The sequence below is a fragment of the Kogia breviceps genome, chromosome 4, assembly GCF_026419965.1.
Source record: "Kogia breviceps isolate mKogBre1 chromosome 4, mKogBre1 haplotype 1, whole genome shotgun sequence".
Classification (NCBI taxonomy): Eukaryota; Metazoa; Chordata; class Mammalia; order Artiodactyla; family Physeteridae; genus Kogia; species Kogia breviceps.
Window position 1 is genome coordinate 181333902 of NC_081313.1, and position 21212 is coordinate 181355113.

A 21212-nucleotide genomic window follows, 5' to 3' on the forward strand; every position below is an offset into this window, starting at 1 on the left:
GGCCGCTGGGCCCCTCCTGGGCAGCCGGGGGCCCTGGGGGGCACGGTCGGGCCAGGGGAGACGGGGAGTCTGATTTCCTACCTGTGGCCTTGGAGGGGACCTGTCCCAGGGCGGTGCTGGGGCCCCGACGAGGCCTGGGGCGGGGCTGCCGCCTGAGGAGAGGGTGGCGTGGGCCGCGTGCCACCCTCTCCCTCAGGCCGTTCGGGGCAGACCGGTGTCACCCAAGCCCAGGGTTGAGAGGGAAGGGGAGCTTGTCCTCCCCCAGAGGGAGGGGCCGAGCCCGCAGGCCTGCCCTCAAGGCGGTGTGGCCCTCCCACCTGGCCCCCGAGGACCCCGACACACACGCGGGACTCCCCCGCCCCCTCGGGGAGAGCTGGCACCGCGGGCCGCGCCGTCCGGAGCGCCTAGCAGCCTGCCCTGCCCTGGGTGGGCCTTGCTAAGCCATCCAGCCGCCCTCTCCGCCCCCCTCAGGTCCCCCCAGGAGGCAACAAGACGCAGTACGACGAGATCGGCATTCCAGTGGCCCTGCTCAGCTACAAAGACATGCAGGACATTTTCGAGGTGGGCTCATCCCCCACTCTGTCTGCAGCTGGGCCCAGGCCTGAGGAGGTGGTGTGCCCGCAGTGCTGTGAACGTCAGGAATGGAGACCCCGGCCCTGCCCCAGGCCAGAGACCCTGAGCGTCACCCCCTGCTCAGGCCCGCCCGGCCCCTCGCCCGGCCCGGCCCTGTCTGACCAGAGGCCGGTGCACCTTTGACTGGGGGAGCTGGGTCCGGAGCAGGCGAGCTGCAGCACACAGTGACACGGGGATAGCCAGGTTCCCCACCGCGGGCTTTGCGTCTCCCCCAAGAGACCCGCCGTCCGTCTCCGTGCCGCTTCCCGGGCCACGTCCACCCTCGTTCACTCGTGCGTGTCTGGGGGCGGGGTCTGTGTTCCTGCACGCGCGCGGCCCCGTCACCCACCTTGCGTGAAGCTCATCCCGGCAGAGCCCGCCTCTTTGGGGTCAGGCGTCGCGGGTGAGGGCGTGGGGTGAGGCGGGATCTCCCGGCCCCCGGCTCCTCAAGTGGGCCAGCCTCGGCCCTCTGGGTGGCGAGGGGACGGGTGGCCCCCCCGCGACCGTCGCTCTCTGTGTTCCCTGAGGCAGACCTTTGGCCGGGCGGCGCGGGTGGCGCTGTACGCCCCCAAGGAGCCCATGCTGGACTACAACATGATCATCATCTTCCTCCTGGCCGTGGGCACCGTCGCCCTCGGGGGCTACTGGGCCGGGAGCCGGGACGTGAGGAAGTGAGTGGCCCGCGCGTGCGCTTGCGTCCTGGACGGGCGGCCCTGCTCCCCACGATTCTGTCCTGCCCTCAGGGTTCCTGGCCTGGGCCCAGCCCGGCAGGGGCGCCCACGGGAGACCTCGCCCCGGCCGCCCAGGGAAGGGCGGTGGTGGGGTTGGTGCAGGGCCAGGGTCCAGGGTGGCCCCCATGCGGCCACCACAGCTTGGCCCTGGGGACCAGAGCCCCGCTTCCGGCAGGACTGGCTCCGTCAAGGGGGACCCCAGGCACACATGGTGGGAGGGGACGGGGGACTGGCCAACGGGGCAGGTGATGGTGGTCACCTCTGGGCAAGCTGCCCCTCAGCCTGTCCCGACCCCTCGTGTCTGGCTGCCCCTGCCTGTCCTCCCCCATCTCTGTGGCCCTCGGCCCCCGGGAGCGGTGCTGGCCAGTAGGACGTCCCCCAGCCCGTCCTTGTCTTTCAAGGAGGTACATGAAACACAAGCGGGATGACGGGCCCGAGAAGCACGAGGACGAGGCCGTGGACGTGACGCCCGTCATGATCTGCGTGTTTGTGGTCATGTGCTGCTCCATGCTGGTGCTGCTTTACCACTTCTACGACCAGCTCGGTGGGTCCCCGTCCCCGGCTCTCAGGGCGTCGGCTGAGGGGGGAGTCCCGGGGCTGTGTGGTGGGTGGTGGCTGGAGGCCCCTGTTGCTGGCTCAGCAGGAGGGGCCTGGGGCTACCCCTGCCTTCCCTTGGGGCGGTCACCCTGCCAGGGAGGGAGGCACCGAGCCCTCCTTCAGGCCCCCCTCCCCGCAGTCTACGTCATCATCGGCATCTTCTGCCTGGCCTCCTCCACGGGCCTCTACAGCTGCTTGTCACCGCTCCTCCAGAGGCTGCCGTTCTGCAGGTGCAGGTGAGCCCCCGGGCCGCCCCCAACTGGCCCTGCTCGTGGGGGTCCCCCCCCGCTGCCTTGTGGCCCGTCCGTTCCCACCTCCCGTTACCCGGCCCCCGGAGGCTCCACAGCTTTGCTGAGGCTGAGGACCCTCGCTCTCCCGAGCCCTCGGTCAGTCTGGTGCGGTGCAGGCGTTACAGCAGGCGCCCACTCTGTGCTGGCCGCAGGCTCACGGGCCCCACCTCCAGCCCCTGGGTGGGCCTCCCTCCCCCGACCTCCCGTTCTGGGTCAGGGCCCGTGGGATCCCTCGGGGGACACCGGCTGGGGGCAGCAGGCGGGTGGCACTGCTCATGCAGGCTCCGAAGGTTCCCTGCGGTCGGGGGTCTGCTCTGCTTCTCGTGGGGCAGGTGGGAAGTGGAAGGGTTTAGATGAGGTCCGGGGGGTCAGGAAGCTTGGCTCAGGGGGGTTGAGGGAGGGCCTGGAGCATGGCGGGCTGCGTGCGAGAGGGGTCACAGCACCCAACGGAGGGCTCCTGCGGGTGGGGTCGGCTTCCCCCAAGGCCATGCCCCTGCCCGCTCCGCCCTGCCCTGATCTTGGGAGCCTCCTTTCTAGAAATAAAAGGTGAGGGATGGTGAGTTTAACAGATAAGGTAAAGAAAGGAGAGGAAGGGGCAGGGCCAGGGGTGGCCCTTGGAAGCAGAGCCCAGCGGACAGCAGGAGGACAGACGAGGAGGCCGTGGGCTTTTGGGCAGGAGTTGAGCTGACCCTCCGGGTGCTGGGCAGAGACGGGGCTGTGAGGGTCAGAGGCCGCTGACCTCCCCCCCACCTGCCCGCCCTCAGGGTCCCCGACAACAGCCTGCCCTACTTCCACAAGCGCCCTCAGGTTCGCACGCTGCTCCTGGCGCTGCTGTGCGTGGCCGTCAGTGTGGTGTGGGGCGTCTTCCGGAACGAGGACCAGTGAGTGCAGCCCTGGAGGCCCTGCTGGCGGTGGGGGCGGCTGTCCTCAGGTGCTCTGACCTCCCCACGACTCCCCAAGCCCTCCGCTCGGGGCGCCTGGAGCCGGGCCAGCTCCCGGTTATGAAAGGCTCTCCTGTCAGTGCTCTGGATGCAGTGTCCGCATGCCGTCCAGGCCTGGCCCTGGCGGCCCCGTGGCTTGTCCGGTGCCCCGGGCTCTGCGATCACAATCTGGGCGTGAGATGCCACCGGCACTGCTGCCCGGGCGCCGAGCCCTGTGCTCCGAGGTAGCCCGGACGTGGCCTGGCGCCGCTCGGCCGCTGCTCCGTTGTGGTGCCCGCCTGCCTGCTCAGCTAGCTCTGCTCCCACCAACGCCCACCTCCCCTGGGCCGGCCTCCCCCGCGAGGCGCGCCACCACCTGCCGTCACTGACACCATCTGGCACTTCCTCTGAGCTTCTCCCGGGGCAGTTAAACGCTCTTGGCTGTGCTGCTGTTTGGAGCTACAACAGATTTAACTGGCAGAAGGAAAGCGTGAAAATATTTTGAGTCCTTTGTACACAAAGAGAATAGGGACGCTCACGGCTAAATCCAAGCCAGAAGGCTCACTCCTTCGCATCAGAGTAGAACAGGCCACGGTTTCCGCCACGTCTGGGTGCCCACGTGGCCTTGCTGAACCTTCTCTGTTCTCACCGGCGCCCTGGCGCAGAGAGGTTCTCATCCTGCGCCCAGATAAAGCTCTGCTGAGTAACTTGAGGGGCAGGGAGGACGGGGCCGGCTGTGGGGCCGTTTCCCAGCGGGGAGCCTCATCACAGGCAGGCTTCATCACACAGCTTTGACTTCCCAATTCGGCAGTGGCCCCGCAAGGGTGGCGCCCTGCTTCCCGGGGCTCCAGATGATGTCCTCAGGGCCCCAAGCCCCTATTTCCCCAGAGAGTGTGTGGCATTTGGCTGGGTGGGTACAAGTTTTGCTTTTCTAAATCGCTTAAAAGATATTTTTCAGGGACTTCCCTGGCGGTCCAGTGGTTAGGACTCCACGCTCTCACGGCTGAGGGCCCGGGTTCCATCTCTAGTAGGGGAGCTCGGATCCCACAAGCCCCGTGGCACGGCCAGAAGGAAAAAAAAAATTTTTTTTTGAAAAGAAATTTGAATCCACTGGATGCATGGCCCCCCCTCGCCCTGCACCCCCTGCCCCGGGCTGTGAGCTGGGTGGGAGAGCCACTGCTACAGAGGGACAGAGGCCCTGGCATGCGCCTGCCTTTCTCTGGCCGTGGCATCAGGGTTGGGGGGTCACTTCACCCCCTGGTCCTACCGGCCGTTGCTGCTCCTCCTGTTCCCTCACGGGCCTCAGGACGTCGGCCGCTGCCTTTGTCTGCAAAAGGGTCTCTGAGGCTCATCTGGGCGGCTTGAACTTGGCGGCTGAGTCTTCCAGGGCGGGGGAGGGGCCCGGCAGGTGGAGGTTCTTGGTGGAGACCCCGCCTGAGGGTGGCTGCGCTGCCTTCCAGGTGGGCCTGGATCCTTCAGGATGCGCTGGGCATCGCCTTCTGCCTCTACACCTTGAAAACCATCCGCCTCCCCACGTTCAAGGTGAGGGCCTCTCGGGGTGGCGGGGGTGCTGTGTGGACGAGGGGACGGGGTCTCTTGGGGTCAGCCCCGTGCCCGCCAGCCGCGCAGCCCTGCGCAGGGCCTTCCACGCTGAGCCTGGCCCTGTGTGGGCCGTGTGGTCGTGGCTCATCCGTCCCTCTGGCCACCCTCCTGGGGACGGGGCTTAAGGATCGGTGCAGAGCTGTGTGCCGGCGTGGCGGCAGCGTCTGTGGCCGCCGGCCAAGGGGACACTCGGGCGGGCGCGCGCAGCAGGGCTGCCTCCTTGCTGGTGGGGTGAACAGATGAAACCAAGGGGGCAGAAGCACAGGGCTCGGGCCGGGACCCTGGGCCAAGGCCCGACCCCAGCAGGGGGATCCGAGAACCACACAGGCACGCGTGAAGCCGGGCGTCAGCTGCCCAGAGCCGCTGCTGGCCGGTCGAGGCTGTGTCTCTCACGAGCGTCCCATCAGAAAGTCGCCTTCCCCGAGCCTCGGGCCTGACCCTGCCTCCAGGGCACCGAAGGTCAGGCCGCCCGTGCTCAGACTTGCTCCTAAAGGCTTCGTCCCCACGGGGAAACTGAGCCTTGGGAGAGGCAGGGACACGTCCCGGAGGGTCTGTGCGTCTGGGACCCTGGGCGGGGCGGGGTGGAGGGCAGGGCCGGCGGAGGTCCGCGGAGGTCCGCGAGCGCAGCCCTCAGGACGCCGCGTTCCCAGGCCTGCACGCTGCTGCTGCTGGTGCTGTTCATCTACGACGTCTTCTTCGTGTTCATCACGCCCTTCCTGACCAAGGTGGGCTCTGGGCCCCGCCCCCCCCCCCGCCCGGCCCCCGCGCTCCCCCATCTGACGCAGTCCCCCTTCTCTTAGAGTGGGAACAGCATCATGGTGGAGGTGGCGACCGGGCCGTCGGACTCGGCCACCCACGAGAAGGTACGTGGTGCGCGCGGCCGGGGTGCCGCGCACGCGGGCTGAGCGCCGGCTGCCGGGTCCTGGACACGCTGCCCCCTCTCCCCAGCTCCCCATGGTGCTCAAGGTGCCCAGACTCAACGCCTCGCCGCTGGCCCTGTGTGACCGGCCCTTCTCCCTGCTGGGCTTCGGGGACATCCTGGTCCCAGGTACTGGGGCCGCGCTTGGGTGGCCGGGTGCCCTAGGGGGTGTCAGGCCACGGGGGCTGGTGGGCGGAGGCAGAGCCGAGCCACTGGGGCCTGGGGGGCAGGGAGGCAGTCCCCCGAGGCGCTGTCCCAGCCGCGCTGCCCCCAGGGTCCCCCTCCAGGCCCCACCCCCACCAGGCAGCCTCTGAGCCCGGGTTTGCGCTCGCAGGAGGTCTGGTTACCTGCCAGGAGTCGAGGGTGGCGCTGGGCCAGCTCCCTCCTGAGCCGGGAGCAACACACGGTGCCCGGTCCCTCCGGGGAAACCCCCGGTGTGTGGCTGGGGCTGCCGCCCGGCCTCTACCCACAGCCTCTCTCCCACAGGGCTGCTCGTGGCCTACTGCCACCGCTTCGACATCCAGGTGCAGTCCTCCAGGGTCTACTTCGTGGCCTGCACCATTGGTAAGCCCGCCGCCCCGGGGGCTCGGCCGTGCCCCGTCCTCTGCCACGGGGGGTAGGGGACAGGCCTTTGCCCGCGTCACAGGCCTCCTTGTCACTTTCCACCGTGGTCGTTGTTTTTCTTTTCTTTGGTCTTCTTTGTCTTTCTCTTTTTTCCTTTGTCTTCTGTTTGTTTCCTTTGTTACTAAAGCCATTTACACCCAAGGGATGTTTTCTCATTTTCTGTTGAGTCCAATCATTTCTAAAGATGTCTAAACCAGTTTTCTTGTCCTGCTGGGTCAGCTCTTCAGGACGAGCAGGGGTGCGGAGCGCGCAGGCCCCGCTGGCCGACATGGGTGAGGGGAGACCCCGCCATGGCCCCCAGCAGCGCCAGGCGGACGCAGGCCGGCCTTCCCGGTGTACTTGGGGCCGTTGCCGTCCGCCCCTTCCCACCGGGTTCCTGAAGGTCCAGACACGTGCTCCCCGCCCCTGCCCCCTGGGTTCACACTCCATGGTTAACTCGTCCAGATGCTCCTGCAGAGCTTTTCTCCGTGTGAACCACAGTTTGTCCACTTGTTCTGTAGTTCCCATCACTGAAATCCTGTAGTTGGCTCGGTTGAATCACTTCTTTAGAACAGGTGGCTAGTCCACAGCCGATAAGCGGGAACTCTCCCTGCACAAGCCTATTGCTTGGAAACATGCAGGTAATGGGCAGGGCAGGCAGCCCAAGCAGACGCAGGTGCTGGAGACGGGGCTCTTTGCCTCGGAGGGGATGTGCCAGTAAACGGTGTCTTTCTTGGTAACTCTTCACCTGGGAGTAATCGCATGTGTACGGCTGCAAGGTCAGTACAGTGAGCCCCGCGCCGCTGCGCTCAGGCCGAGCCCTCTAACTCCTCCTCGTGTGTCCGTCCCTGTGCTCTACGTGCACGGGGGTCTTTATACACTGGACGCACACATCCCTAAATAACACACGCTGTTTTATGCTGAACGGTGAGCAGGAAGTGCGGACGCTTCTCACCCCTCAGTGGTTTCATGTGGTCACAACTCAGTTATGAAAGATTTGATTTCCTAATTCTGTACCTACGTTACTTAATTCAAATTATTTTTCTAACTAGAGGCTTACAAAAGTGAGATATTGGGACACCTTTGCAGCTCCTTGTCCAGCCATTCCCGGGATTCCAGACCTTCCCATAGCGGCTGCCCGTTTCCTCTCCCCACTCTGGCGGCTGGGCCCTCGCTCCCTCCTCTTTCCCTGCTGACCCCTGCGTTCACTCTCGCCTGCCAGCGTCCGGGAAGTCGTGTGGGTGGGGAGGACCCGCTGGCCTGGCCTGTGGTCACGGTCACGGCCCTGGCGCAAGCTCTGCCTCTCCTGCCCCTGTGAGCAGTGGGTGGTGAGCCTGGGACGGGCCCGGGTAACGTGCTGTCTCTGCTTCCGCAGCCTACGGCATCGGTCTCCTGGTGACGTTCATGGCGCTGGCCCTCATGCAGCGCGGCCAGCCTGCCCTCCTCTACCTGGTGCCCTGCACGCTCGTCACCAGCTGCGCCCTGGCGCTCTGGCGCAGGGAGCTGGGCATGTTCTGGACGGGCAGCGGCTTTGTGGTGAATACCAGTTTGCTATGAATGTCTGCAAGAAATAATAGCCTAATAAGCCCTAACTAGAGTTAAAGTTGAGTAAGATCTCCTAGCGTTACCACTAAACCCCGCAGCCCGCGTCCGCGTCTCTGTCTCTGGAAGGTTTTGCTTTGGGTGTGGTGCTCCCGTGGCTGCAGGGCGGGGAGGGGTACATGTGCTAGTGGTGTGGTTCGGGGTGATGCTGCTGCCCTGCTGCTAACCCTAACCCGATTGGTTGGACTTGGGGTTCCAGCTGATTCCGCCGCGGGCAGGGGGCGGGCCGGGCCTTGTTCTTGTCTGAAACTGAAGAGGATATGGGCAGAGGCCACTCCCCGTGCAGCGCAGGGCGACCGCTGTATCCCCGCAACTCAAGGGCGTTCCGGGCCTGCGGGCTCTCTAGTGGGCCCTGTTAGGAAACCCGTCCTGCCCCGATGGGGGCTCTGAGCGCTTGCAGCGTGTGTGTAACTTGTTCGCGTAGATGTGAACCCGCTTTACATGTGGTGTGACTGTTGTGACCCGGTGAGTCGGGAAGGCTTCCTGGGCTCGGTGTCCACCGTCCGCAAAGGTCTCCCTCCCGGCAGGCGTTGGCTTTGCTACTGAGCGGGTGGATTGGTTCTGGAAGGTTCCGGAGGGAGATCAAGCCAGAGAAGGCAGGGTGGGGCTCTCCTGGGGCCCTGGGTCGGTGCTGGTGCCGGTTGGCGAGCGCGGCTCCTTCTGGGCACGGAGCCCCACCCCGCGGCTCCGCCAACCCGGGCCTCTCTCCTCCCTCCACCAGAAGGACCTACCTCAGTCGCCGTGGGCGCCCGCCTCCGCCGACGGCCCGCAGCCCCGGGCGGACTCTGACACCGCCCCCTCCCAGCAGCCTCCCGGCCAAGAAGCGTCCCCGTCCCCTTCGCCCGCGGAGCAGCCCCCGGAGCCGTCCGCGCCCGAGGAGAGCGGGGCCGGCACGCCCCACCAGGAGCCCGAGAGTCCGGCCGGCCTCGCCCCCGGCCCCTCTGCCTAGGGGAGGGCGCAGACTCGGCCCCCGCGCCCCGGCACTGGACCCGCGCGGCCCCCAACTTGGTGCTCTGGTCTGGCCGATGCGCACGTCCTGCTCCAGCCCGGCCACATCCCGGACCCCAGCCCTGCTCCGAGCTCGCGTGGTTATCAAGCCCCCGGCCGGCTGAGGCCGACGCCGCGCGCGCCCCGCTTTCTTGGTGGTGGTGCCCCGGGGAGGGCGGAGCCGTCACCTCCGCCGGTGGCCGCGGACACGCCCAGTTTGGTGCTTACCCTGCTGCTGCTTCTCTTCGGGTCCGGGCCGGGAGAGGGAGGGGCTCTGGCTCCTGGTGGAGGGGCGCCTTTGCCCAGCAGGGCCCCCAGGGGTTTGGACCGGACCCCGGCGCGGCCTTGGGGGCCCCGCGGTGAGCGCCGAGCCCTGCTCCCGGCCCTTCCATCGCCCGGAAGCGCCCAGCGCCTGTGCTCCAGCTCCAACATGTTTGAATAAACGGCCACGACTTTTTGAAATTCTGGTAGTGTCGCCTCTTGGGGTGCGAGCCCTTCGGACTGCCCCTCTCGGGGGCGGGACTGGTGCCAGGCCGGTGGCCCCATCTTGCCTTTCAGCTCAGAGGAACTCGGCCCCCACCCTCGCCACAGGCACCCGCACGCTCTCAGCACCCCATCCAGTGCACGCACCTCGGCCTCCAACTCCAGCACGGGGGACGGGGAGCTTCTGGAATGTGGGAGGATATTCTGGAACTGGCGTTATGTCTTCTACCTCACGGACAGGGTTCTCTGAACCTCACGACGGAGATGCCGCCGGCCCCCGTGTCACCGCCTCGCGACAGAGCCGGCGCCCGGACAGACACCCGGGTCTGCTGATCGCCAGGGCCCCGGCCCGCTCCTCCCCGTCCACGACGTGAGGAGGGGCACAGAACCCACGCCCCACGCCGGCTCTGTGCTCCTCCGGCCCGCTGCTGTGCTGCAGACAGCAGGCGGGGGCCGACCACGATCCATTCCAAACAATACCAGCGCCAGCCAGACTCACCGCCTCTCGGCCACGCCTCTCGAGGAAGAAACGATGTTTATTCCTAAAAAAACCAGAAGACGTCTTCCACCTGTTTCTGTGTGTTTCTCAAAAGAACAGGTGATCCGGTGGGAGGGCGGGGCTGGAGCAGCTGGACCTGCCCAGCCCCACGGGAGCCCCTGGCCTTAGAGGCCGGGACCAGGACGCAGCCACGGGGCAGCGTGGGGGGAAGGCCCGAGCGGACCCCCGCCCTCCCTCTACGGACTGCGCCTTCCTCTAAGCCATTTTGTATGTCTTTAAAGAGCGCGGAATCTCTTTTTTCTGTTTTTGGAGGTTTGACAAACGTCAAGGAATTCAAAGCCGGATGTTCCTGAAGTTTCAGTCTGCAGTTTTTGCCTTGCTTCTGTTTGAATCTTACAATTAAACACAGCTTTTGATACTTAACGGCTGGGTCTTTGCCTTTTCTGTGGTGCGTTGAGCCGGGGGTGGGGGGCGGGGCTCGGGAGCGTTGTGGGGAAGCCCTCGGTGGGCTGGGCTGGGCCCTGGTGGCCGTCAGCCTGCAGGAATTCCTGTGTGGATGCAGGTGTCCGGAGCAAACCCGCAGCCTGTGGCCGCTGGTGCCGCCCAAGTGGGGTTTCAGCTTTGCGGCCATGTGGCTGCTTGTCTTTACTCGCGCGGGGTCCTCGGGAGGGGAGGGGAGGGGAGGGGAGGGTAGCATGCTGTTGCCTGCGTTTGGATACTGTTAGCTTGTCTGTGATGGTGTAAGAACCACGGAGGGAGTCACCTGTAGCAGGGCCTGCGGACTTTTGGTAAAGAGCCAGCTGGTCCATGTTTGGGCTTTTTTGGGCCACATGGTCACTGTCACAACCGGTCAACCCAGCTGTGTAGCCAGAAGCATCAGACAACGTGTAAGCAGGCGTGACTGTGGCCAAAAACTTGGTGGACACCAAAATGTGCCTTGGTGTCATTTTCACAGGTCCCAAAATACACTCATTTACAACTATTCAAAAACGTAAAGCCCTTGCTTAGCAAGCAGCGGAGCAAAGACAGGTGGCGGCCCCAGCAATCAGACCCCAGCCTGCAGGAGCGCAGGCTGTGGGGGGGGCGGGGGCCCGTGTGCTGGCGTGTTTCAGCTTCACACACAGAGAAGTCGAGTCTCTGGGGCCAGTGCCTCCAGGCTCACGTCAGGCTGTGCCACTGGCCACATCACCATCAGCGTCTTGTGTTTGAGCTGCAAAGAGGACCAATGCTGTGAGCACAGTGATTTTCTTTCACTAAGTAGACCAGATCTTATGCATTTCTCATTCATTCACCTGCCCATTCACTCACTGGTTCATTGCACACCTGCTGTGTGCCAGGCATCCGCTCAGGCCTGCGATGCCTGCGTGAGTCTGGGAAGGCAGCCCATCCGAGGGTCAGCACGGGAGAGGCCCCGAGCTCTGTCTCGGGGGGGGGGGCAGGTGGCAGGGAAGGTTGCTTGGAGGAGGTGACTGTCCAGCCCGAGGGACACTGGAGGGGCTGCTTTGGGCTCCGGTGGGGAGGTGAGAGGAGGTTAGGAGCTTGGCCGGAGAGGGGTGGGGATTGCCAGCCACGTGGGCAAGGCACTCGCGGGGAGTCACCCTCAGGTGTTCTGGAGCTCTAGAAAGCCCTTCGGCTGGCCCGCGGGGAGGGAGGACGGTGGCCCCCAGGAGTCACGGGCTTGAGGAATATTGTTGGTGATTGTGACCACGTATGACGCTAAAGTAAGTTGTCAGGAATGGGGAACCGGGGCCAGGTATGTGGGAGCTCTCAGTACTGTCTCCACAACTCTTCCATAAGCCTGAAACTGTTCAAAAATTTAAAGTTCATTTAATAAATGACCGTAGTTATTCGTACGCACACTCCTCCCCTCAGGCTGTCTCCCGCCCTGAGCACCTGCTCCTCCGGGTCCCGGCCACCCCTCCCCTGCCCTGTGTCCCAGGTCACTTGCCCACGTGGGCTCACCTGCCCAGGTCATGCCCTCCGCCTGGACCTCACCGGCCTCCCGCAGCTTCCAGAAAGCCGGAGGGTCCAGAACCGATCTCCCCACGTGGCTCCCGCGGCACCGCCCGCCCACTCCCCTCCCTCTGCGGACGCAGCTCTGTCGTGGGACCCACCTGGGCTCCGGACCAGGTGCGCAGGGAGACCCACACCCAGTTGTCCTTTCAGAGCCTCTGGGAGCTGGGAGCGGCCCGGATAGGTCCCAGGTGCTCAGGGTAAGGGGTGCAGTGGGGGCGCGGGCAGGGGAAGCTGGCGAAGGCGGTGCTGTCCGGGTGCGGGGGAGGGCGCCGCCCCCAGCCCGGGTTGCTGCCCGGGTGGGGAGGAGGGCGGCTCCCCCACCCGGTGCCGCCCCCAGCCCCGCCCCATCCCTGAGCCTCTCGGCGTCCGGGTCGTTTGCGGAGGGAGCCGGGCCGCGGTGCAGCCTCGGGAGGAGCGCGGTGAGTCCGGGGTCCCCCGAAATGAGGCGGCAGCCCTCTCCCCGCGCCTCGGTTCGCCCGGCCCGTGCGGGGAGCGCCTCGGACTGTGTAGACGCCCTCGGGGAGTGTGACTGAGGCCGGGCCGTGTAGACACGGCCGGGCACCCTGCGTTTTTCGGCACCCCGAGGGCCCCCCAACCCCGACGGCCGCTTTCCCGCCTTCCCACCCTGTAACTCGGCTAAACTCGCGGTGGGGCTGGGCCGGCAGGAAACGGCGCGCGGAGCCCGCGAGAAGGTCTCCGGGGATCTGGTGAGGGGTCCCTTGATTTCCTCCCTGTGGCTTCTCTCAGCCAATCCCTTGCTAGTGAGTAAAAACGCGACAGGGACTCGGGGGGGGGGGTAAAAGTTTGGGGAGGGAGGGTGTGGTCACAAGGCCTGAAGCTGGGCTGGGGGTCGTATGGGGGAGGGGCCGTAGAGTCCGCTGCCGGCGGCAGGTGTGCTCGATTCTGCCTGTGATGGATTGTGTGAGATTGTGTGGTTACAGGCGCGGGGTTGCGTATGGCTGTGTGGGGTGGTGTCATTGCCTGTGTGTGTGCTCCTGTTTCCTCGCCTGGGAGGTGGGGACAGAAGACCCTGGGAGCCCCCAGGACGTGGTGGGTAGCCCTCCTGTCCCTCCAGACAGCACGTCGGGTGTTGCCCCTGATCTGCCTGCGGTGACGGCCTGGACGGGGGACCCTGCAGCCCTCCAGCCCCGGGAGATCTGCGTGCTGTTGGGCGTGTGCGCTTGGCAGGATTCTGAATGTTTAGGGTGTGAGGTGTGGAGCCGGGAGTCTTTGAACAGAGGCAAGCCAGGTGACCTTTGATGAAGTCTGGGCGCAAGCTGCGCGCGGAGAAAGGTCCGCTGGGGGGGGGGGTACCGTGGCTGTCACCGTGGCTGTCGGTGACAGGGCAGAGGCCCTGGGAGGGACCCGAGGCCGCGTGCAGGTGAGTGTGTCCTTCCTGGAGGAGGACACGACGGTCTGGGCGCCTCCTTCCAGTCTCTGCAGTCGAGGAAGGAGAAAGAAACCAGCGGGACAAGCGTGTGGGTCTATGGCCGGCACGTGGGGAGCTGGGACCTGAACCGGGGCGTGGACGCTGACCTCCGTTATCCCTTTGGCCGCCCGCCATCTGTCTTCCTGCCCTGGGGCAGGGTTTTGAGCTCTTGGTCCCCGGTCCCCTGGGCTCACCTGCCTTACCTGGACCACAGGGGTCTGGGGCAGCCGTTCCTGAATTCTAAGAACTCTCTGTGGAAGAGGGAGGAGCGGGGAGGGGGAGGGAGACAGAGAGACAAACAGTGAGACAAAGGGAGAGAAAGAGGGAGAGAGAGACAGAGGAGATAGTCTCTCCAAGCCTCAGTGTCCTCATCTGTGAAGTGGGGGACATCGTGATGGCGCCCCCCCGCCAGGGAACTGCCGGGGGGCCTGAACTAAGTGACCTGAGGCTGTGAGCCCCACGCAGATTTTAGGCGTGAACTTTCTGCTCGTGGCTGCTCGTGTTTCAGGCATAAGCATATCCCATCCACATAAACGTGAGAGCGGGGAAACAGCTGTCCCCAGTTATCTGAGCATGCGTGGCTCTAAGTAAGGCAGAGGGTCACGTGCTCTGGGTCTCTGGCTCACGTCGGCATCAGGCTTTGCCATTTTTCCCACTTTACCTCTATTAATCAAGAAAAGTGATTTCAGAATAATTGCCATTGCAAGGGTGGTGCAGAGGGTCCCCGTACACCCTTCACCCAGTGTCTCCTAGTGTTCAAACCTTGTGCCCCCGTAGATCAAAACTAAGAAACTGACATTAAAATGAACATAAACACTCTCAGCCTACTTTGCCTGGATTTCCCCAGTTTTCCCACTAACGCCTTTTCTGTTCAGGGATCCAATCTGAGATGCCCCACTGCGTTGAGACCCTGTATGATTTTTTTTTTAATTAATTAAGTAATTTAGTTTTGGCTGCGTTGGGTCTTTGTTGTTTTGTGCGGGCTTTTCTCTAGCTGTGGTGACCGGGGTCTTACTCTTCGTTGCGGCGCGCGGGCTTCTCATTGCAGTGGCTTCTCTTGTTGTGGAGCACGGGCTCTAGGCACGCGGGCTTTGGTAGTTGTGGCACGCGGGCTCAGTAGTTGTGGCTCACGGGTTGTAGAGCGCAGGCTCCGTAGTTGTGGCGCACGGGCTTAGCCGCTCCACGGCATGTGGGATCTTCCCGGACCAGGGCTCGAACCCGTGTCCCCTGCATTGGCAGGCGGATTCTTAACTACCGGGCCACCAGGGAAGCCCCCCTGTGTTAATTTTAACTATACAAGTCGTAAGTGATTGGAAGTTTCTTTTTTTAATCTACGTGTCTTTATCCGTTTTCCTGGGTATCGCTCGTGTCTATCAGCTTCTGGCCTCAACCACACACACCCCTCCCCCCAGGATCTCTGACTCCTTTTCCTCTGTGCACGTTAAAAAGCTACAAAAACACGAGATATCATCACCGCAAATAGTTCTCTCACAAACATCTCTTCCTATGAAAACCTAACAAAAAGTCCACAGACAAAAAGGAAAAAAAAAAAAAAAAAAAGACCAAGCTTATTAAATTTCCTAAAGCTTGCTGAGTGATTGATTTCATGGAGTTGGGGCAATGGGGGAGGGGAGGTTTCCTGGCTGGATCTGAGCCTGAGAAGTAGGATAGGGAGAAACAGGAGAGGGTGTAGAGTAGACAAGAGATGCCTGTTCCATAGACCGGCGTTGGCTACTATGGAAGCAAAGAAGCGGAGACATACGGGATGGAAAACGGTGATAGTCTTGGATGAGTGGCAGGAGAAAAAGTTATACAGGGAGATGGGCAGAGAGTTGAGAGTGGGGAGGGGAAGAAATGTAGGAGCCATGAGCAGAGCTGTGATGAAGTTTGGGGCTTTATTAAAGTTGATAGTTGACTCTGTTTGGAAAAAAGTGATCCCAAGTGTTGTTATTTCCCCTTGGAGAGTCTGAACCACTGTCTGAACCGACTAGATAAAATCAGCCATTAAAGGCAAGTGGAAGGAACTTCCCTGGTGGTCCAGTGGTGAAGAATCCGCCTTGCGATGCAGGGGACGCGGGTTCAATCCCTGGTCAGGGAACTAAGATCCCGCATGCCGTGGGGCAACTGAGCCCGCCCGCTACAACTACTGAGCTCGCACACCTCACCTAGAGCCCGCGTGCCGCAAACTACAGAGCCCACGCGCACTGGAGCCTGCGTGCCACAGCTGGAGAAGAGAAAACCTGCCACCACAACTAGAGAGAAGCCCGCGCGCCACAACAAAGAGCCCGCGTGCCTCAACTAAGACCTAATGCAGCCAAAAAATAAATAAATAAATAAAGTAAAAATTAAAAAAAAAAAAAAAGACAAGTGGAAAATTCACGGTGGGCACTTGGTGGGCTGCAGAAGAGAATAAACAGAAGGGAACAGGATGGACCACTGAGAATAGAGGGTGTGGTTCCTGGGAGGGAAAATGGGAAGCCAGACAGAAAGGTCCTGGGGCCTGGAGTCTTGTGTATTAGTTAGCAGTTGCTGTGTAACAAATTATCCCCAAAGGTAGCAGTTTCAGACAAATATTTATTATGCCAGTTTCTCTGGGTGAGCATTTGGGAACGATCTGTTGTGGGGGCTGGTTCTGTCTGAGGTTCCCTCATAAGGCTGCCTCACCTGAGGGCCTGATGGGGGCAAGAGTTGCAGCTTCCAGGAGGCCCCCTCACGGGGACCTCCCAGACACTGCTTGAGGCTTCTCACTACATGGCAGCCGGCCCCGCACAGAGCGGGAGAGGGAAAACCTCTGTGCCTTTTATGACCTACTCAGGAGTCTCACGCCATTTCTTCTGGTACTTTCTATTCATTAGGAGTAAATCACGTCCAGCCCACACTCTAAGGAAGGAAACTTAGGCTCCACCAAAGAGAAAAGTGGCAAGAAATTTGTGGACCTCCTTTAAAACCACCACATCCCGTGACCTTGGGCAAGTGACCCTGCTCCTGTGTGCCTCTGTTTCCTCTTCTGTCAGAATGCAGCTGGTCCTGTAGGCGGGTTGTGGCCATAAAGTAGGTAATGCATGTAAATATTATTTCGTGCAATGCCTGCCACACAGAACACGCTTGTTGACTTATTTTTACTGAAGGCACTTTTTTTCCCCCGGTACATGTCCATTCTCTTGAGGAAGGATGTACCAGCTGGAGTGATCAAACCAGAACTCCCAGGAACTGTGAGGTCAGGGGGGCAGAGTAAGATAACTCGCTTTCTCCATACATATTGGGCTGTACTTGTTCTTTCCCTGGTTCCCTTCCCAGTGCTCAGCCACTTCTCCCAAAGGGACTCGAGTGGACCCCACGCTCTGCACTTTGGCAGAAACCATCTTACCTTATACCCCCGTAAGTGCAGCTGGCACAATTCAGGAGAAAACCAGGAAAGCAGGGGATGCAGCGGGGGAAGTGGAGGTGACAGCCGTGAGGGTATAGGCAAGCTCGTCAGGCAGAGGGCACAGCAGGTGCAAAGGCCCTGAGGCGGGACCGTCATGTCTGTGTATGGCTGGAGCAGAGGGAGGGAGCTAAGGACAGCCAGCAGAGAGTGGGTGAGACCAGGTCACTTGGGGCTTTTGCCCTGAACGAGAGCCAGGCAGAGGTCCGAGCAGAGGTGGATGTGGCCTGGGTCAGGTTTCAGCTGGCTCTCTGAGGCTGCTGTGTCGGTGGCAGCAGCCGGCCCTATGATAAGGCATGGAGATCTCTGCTTAGCCCAGGCTAGAGTTAGTGCAGGTGGTCCAATCCTAGGTGCATTTCAAAGGAGGAGCTGACAGCATTTTCAGGACGGTTGGATGGGGACTGTGAGAAAGACATCAGGATGACCCTGGAGCTTTGGGGTCTGAGTGGTCATAAAAGTGGAGCTTCCGTCTGAGATGGGGAAAACTATGGGAGGAACAGATATTCTAGGGGCTGAGAAGGGCTGCCAGTTTGGCATGTGTCCGATCTGAGAAGTTTGTCAGTCATTGGACTGTGGTAACAAATTGCCACCAGTTTGGTGGCTTGAAACGGCTCGTGTTTATTATCTCCTGTTCTCTGTGGGTCAGGAGTCTGGGTGTGGCTTAGCCAGGCCCTCTGCTCAGGGTCTCACAAGGCTGTGATCAGAAGGCTGGCTGGGCTGTGTTCCTATCTGAAAGATGGGCTGGGGAAGGGTCCAATTCCAAACTCGTGCAGGTTGCTGGCAGATGACCAGCGGCCCAGCCGGTGGGCACCCTCAGCTCCTAGAGGCATTCACAGTTCCTTCCCATACAGCCTCTTCCAGCAAGCCAACGCATTCACCAGGCCAGCCAGGAGGCTTTTGTTTGTTTGTTTGCTTTTGGCGGTACGCGGACCTCTCACTGTTGTGGCCTCTCCCGTTGCGGAGCACAGGCTCTGGACGCGCAGGCGCAGCGGCCACGGCTCACGGGCCCAGCCGCTCCGGACGCGCAGGCGCAGCGGCCACGGCTCACGGGACCAGGCGCTCGGGACGCGCAGGCGCAGCGGCCACGGCTCACGGGCCCAGCCGCTCTGGACGCGCAGGCGCAGCGGCCATGGATCACGGGCCCAGCCGCTCCGCGGCACGTGGGATCCTCCCAGACCGGGGCACGAAGCCGTGTCCCCTGCATCGGCAGGCGGACCCTCCACCGCTGCGCCACCAGGGAAGCCCCAGGAGGGTTTTTTGTTTTGTTTTGTGGGCCACGCAGCGCAGCGTTCAGAACTTCCCCGACCAAGGATCAAACCTGTGCCCCCTGCATTGGGAGCACAGAGTCTTAACCACTGCACCACCAGGGAAGTCCACCAGGAGGGTTTTAAGTCTGCTAAGATGGGGTCTTATAAGATGTAATTTAGTCATGACAGTGATAACACATCACCTCTGCCATATCCTACTGCCTTTTTTTTTTTTTTTTCTTTTTTTGGCCACGTGGCTTATCGGATCTTAGTTCCCCAACCAGGGATAGAACCCGGGCCACAGCAGTGAAAGCACAGCGTCCTAACCACTGGACCACCAGGGAAGTCCCCATATCCTACTGTTTAGACACAGAGTCCTGACCACAGTCGAGGGGAGGTGATTACACACGGGTGTGAGCAACAGGGGGTGGGGGGTCATTGGGGGGGGTCACCTTAGGTCACCCAGAAGGAGGTTCCAGAAGCCAACCTGAGTTGAGCATTCAGAAAAGTCTGACCTGGAGCTTGGAGGCGTCAGGGGTGTTATTAAAACCACACACCGCATGGGACCACAGGGGCCAGGCGCATATCTGCAGGCAGTCTGTGAAAATGTTTGTTTAACCTTCGAGTGGTCTACTTTTTGTTGCTGTTGTTGGCTGTGCCCCACGGCATGTGGGGTCTTAGTTCCCCGACCAGGGATTGAACCCGTGTCCGCTGTAGTGGAAGCGCGGAGTCTTAACCACTGGACTGCCTGGGAAGTCCCTCTTTTGATTTTTAAAATGACAGCTGTATTGAGATATAATTCACATCTCATAAAATTCACCCATATAAACCAATTCAGTGGGTTTTGATATATTCACAGCTATATGCAACCATCACCACAATCAATTTTAGAGCATTTTATTGATTTTTTTAAAAATTTATAAAGTGGTCTACTTTTTAAACCTAAAAACTTTTTTTTTTTTTTTTAAAAAGGAAACTTAGTCGCTGACATGTACAAACAGAAGACAGACAAGGGAGTGGAACTAAGAAACAGAATGGGGCTTCCCCGGTGGCGCAGTGGTTGAGAGTCCGCCTGCCGATGCGGAGGACGCGGGTTCGTGCCCCGGTCCGGGAGGGTCCCGCATGCCGTGGAGCGGCTGGGCCCGTGGGCCATGGCCGCTGAGCCTGCGCGTCCGGAGCCTGTGCTCCGCGGGGGGAGAGGCCACAGCGGTGAGAGGCCCACGTACCACCAAAAAAAAAAAAAGAAACAGAATGGTGAGAAAGCCCAGCAGATTGAATAGCCCATGCTATCCAGTCATGACTGTGCTCTGGTCCCACACTAAGGGGAGGCCAGCAGGACACTTGGGCACAGAATTTCAGGGGACGCCAAAAACCTCAAGATCAAGGGGAATGATATCGTAGTGCAGTACTGGACTTACCAGGTGAATGCAGAGGAATCCTCTAGCAAAATATCAAGATTTGAAGCAAAGATGGCACCCAAAGGTCTGGGATCAGGAGGAGGAGGGACAGATGAGTTCAGCAAGTGCAGGGGTGGGACCCCGGCTTTCTGTAAAATGTTGCAATTTGGTTGGTCCTGGATTTTTTTGGCGTTAATTTTGATGTTTTAAAAACTGTTGCAGAAAATACTATTGATCTTGGTTTTTTGTTTGTTTTTTATTGGAGTGTAGTTGATTTACAATGTTGTGTTAGTTTCTGCTGTTCAGCAAAGTGAATCAGGTGTACATATACATATATCCCCTCTTTTTAAGATTCTTTTCCCATATAGATCATTACAGAGTATTGAGTAGAGTTTCCTGTGCTCTACAGTAAGTAGGTCCTTATTAGTTCTCTATTGTGTATATAGTAGTGTGTATGTGTCAATCCCAATTTTTCCATTTATCCCTACCCCCCACCATTGATCTTGTTGACGGAGGTGTTTGGTGTCCCCTGAGGCCAGTGTCTCGTCACCCCGCCCCCTGCTTGGCCTGGCGTCCTCCCTGGAGGCCCTGCACCTGAGGTTCCCTCTCTTTGGAAACAGACTCTGGCAGGCGTTCGGGTGGCATTGAGGACACGTTGGCTTTACACCGAGCCTCTCCGTGGCATGTCAGGAGGCTGGAAACAGACACTGTTCCTGCCTCATTCACTATTATGGCTCAGGTCTCAAGGTCCCCTGGCTGAGCCCTTCCTTGGGACCCCCCCAAATGGCTCCAGACCCTCTCTGGCATGTGAAAACAGAGGGGAAGTAGGGTGACCAGATGTCTGGATTTCCAGCTTAAAATTGGAAGAGTCCCAGGCGACCTGGGTTGATTGGTCACCCCATATGGGGGTGACTTGCTCCGTGTCACCCCATCACTGCCTAGTTGGGACAAGAGTCAGGTCATGAGATGACAGTGGGGGATGTTATGGGGGAGGGGATGGTGATGCAGCCATGGGCTCAGCTGGAGACCTCAGAGCTCTGACCCTTTGCAGTCTCTGTGCTGTGGTCATATGTTCTACAGCCCTTTCCTTTTCTTTTCTTTTTTCTATTTATTTTATTTATTTTATTTTTTAACCTTTTTATTTTATATTGGAGTGTAGTTGATTAACAATGTTGTGTTAGTTTCAGGTGTACAGCAAAGTGATTCAGTTATACATGTGCATGTATCTATTCTTTTTCAAATTCTTTTCCCATTTATTTATTTGTTTGTTTGTTTGTTTGTTTTTTGCGGCGCGCGGGCCTCTCACTGTTGTGGCCTCTCCCGTTGCGGAGCACAGGCTCAGTGGCGATGGCTCACGGGCCCAGCCGCTCCGCGGCATGTGGGACCTTCCAGGACCAGGGCACGAACCCGCGTCCCCTGCATCGGCGGGCGGACTCTCAACCACCGCGCCACCAGGGAAGCCCTCTTTTCCCATTTAGGTTGTTATATAATATTGAGCAGAGTTCCCTGTGCTATACAGTAGGTCCTTGTGGGTTATCCATTTTTATTTATTTATTTATTTTTTAAAACACTTTTCTTTTTTTAATGAAATCAATATTGCTTCTTTGTAAATTTATTTATTTTTGGCTGCCTTGGGTCTTTGTTGCCGCGTGCAGGATTTTTCTAGTTGCAGTGAGCGGGTCTACTGTTTGTTGCGGTGCACAGGCTCTAGGTGCGTGGGCTTCAGTAGTTGTGGCACGCAGGCTCAGTAGTTGTGGCTCGAGGGTTCTAGAGCTCAGGCTCAGTAGTTGTGGCGCACGGGCTTAGTTGCTCCGCAGCATGTGGGATCTTCCCGGACCAGGGTTTGAACCCGTG

At 60.5% G+C, this 21212-nt stretch overlaps 2 protein-coding genes across 7 annotated transcripts in view; both read left to right on the forward strand.

Annotated features, from left to right (window-relative positions):
• Window positions 1–10268, forward strand: part of SPPL2B (signal peptide peptidase like 2B) — a 30448-nt gene extending 20180 nt beyond the window's left edge. For 3 of the 6 annotated variants that reach the window (XM_067033195.1, XM_059060363.2, XM_067033197.1), the window contains exons 4-15: window positions 472–561; window positions 1144–1283; window positions 1745–1887; window positions 2080–2176; window positions 2995–3111; window positions 4611–4692; window positions 5403–5477; window positions 5553–5615; window positions 5701–5800; window positions 6158–6235; window positions 7650–7810; window positions 8598–10268. In XM_067033195.1, coding sequence (XP_066889296.1) covers window positions 472–561; window positions 1144–1283; window positions 1745–1887; window positions 2080–2176; window positions 2995–3111; window positions 4611–4692; window positions 5403–5477; window positions 5553–5615; window positions 5701–5800; window positions 6158–6235; window positions 7650–7810; window positions 8598–8825 — 1374 coding nt within the window. In that variant the 3' untranslated portion in view covers window positions 8826–10268. Of the gene's footprint in view, window positions 1–471; window positions 562–1143; window positions 1284–1744; window positions 1888–2079; window positions 2177–2994; window positions 3112–4610; window positions 4693–5402; window positions 5478–5552; window positions 5616–5700; window positions 5801–6157; window positions 6236–7649; window positions 7878–8597 lie in introns of all 6 variants that reach the window. The other 3 variants (XM_067033193.1, XM_067033196.1, XM_067033194.1) reach the window with 3 other exon arrangements.
• A 1984-nt stretch (window positions 10269–12252) lies between these two features.
• Window positions 12253–21212, forward strand: part of TMPRSS9 (transmembrane serine protease 9) — a 56953-nt gene continuing 47993 nt past the window's right edge. The window contains exon 1 of the mRNA XM_059060412.2: window positions 12253–12280. The gene's annotated coding sequence lies outside the window, so the exon portion shown is untranslated. The remainder of the gene's footprint in view (window positions 12281–21212) is intronic.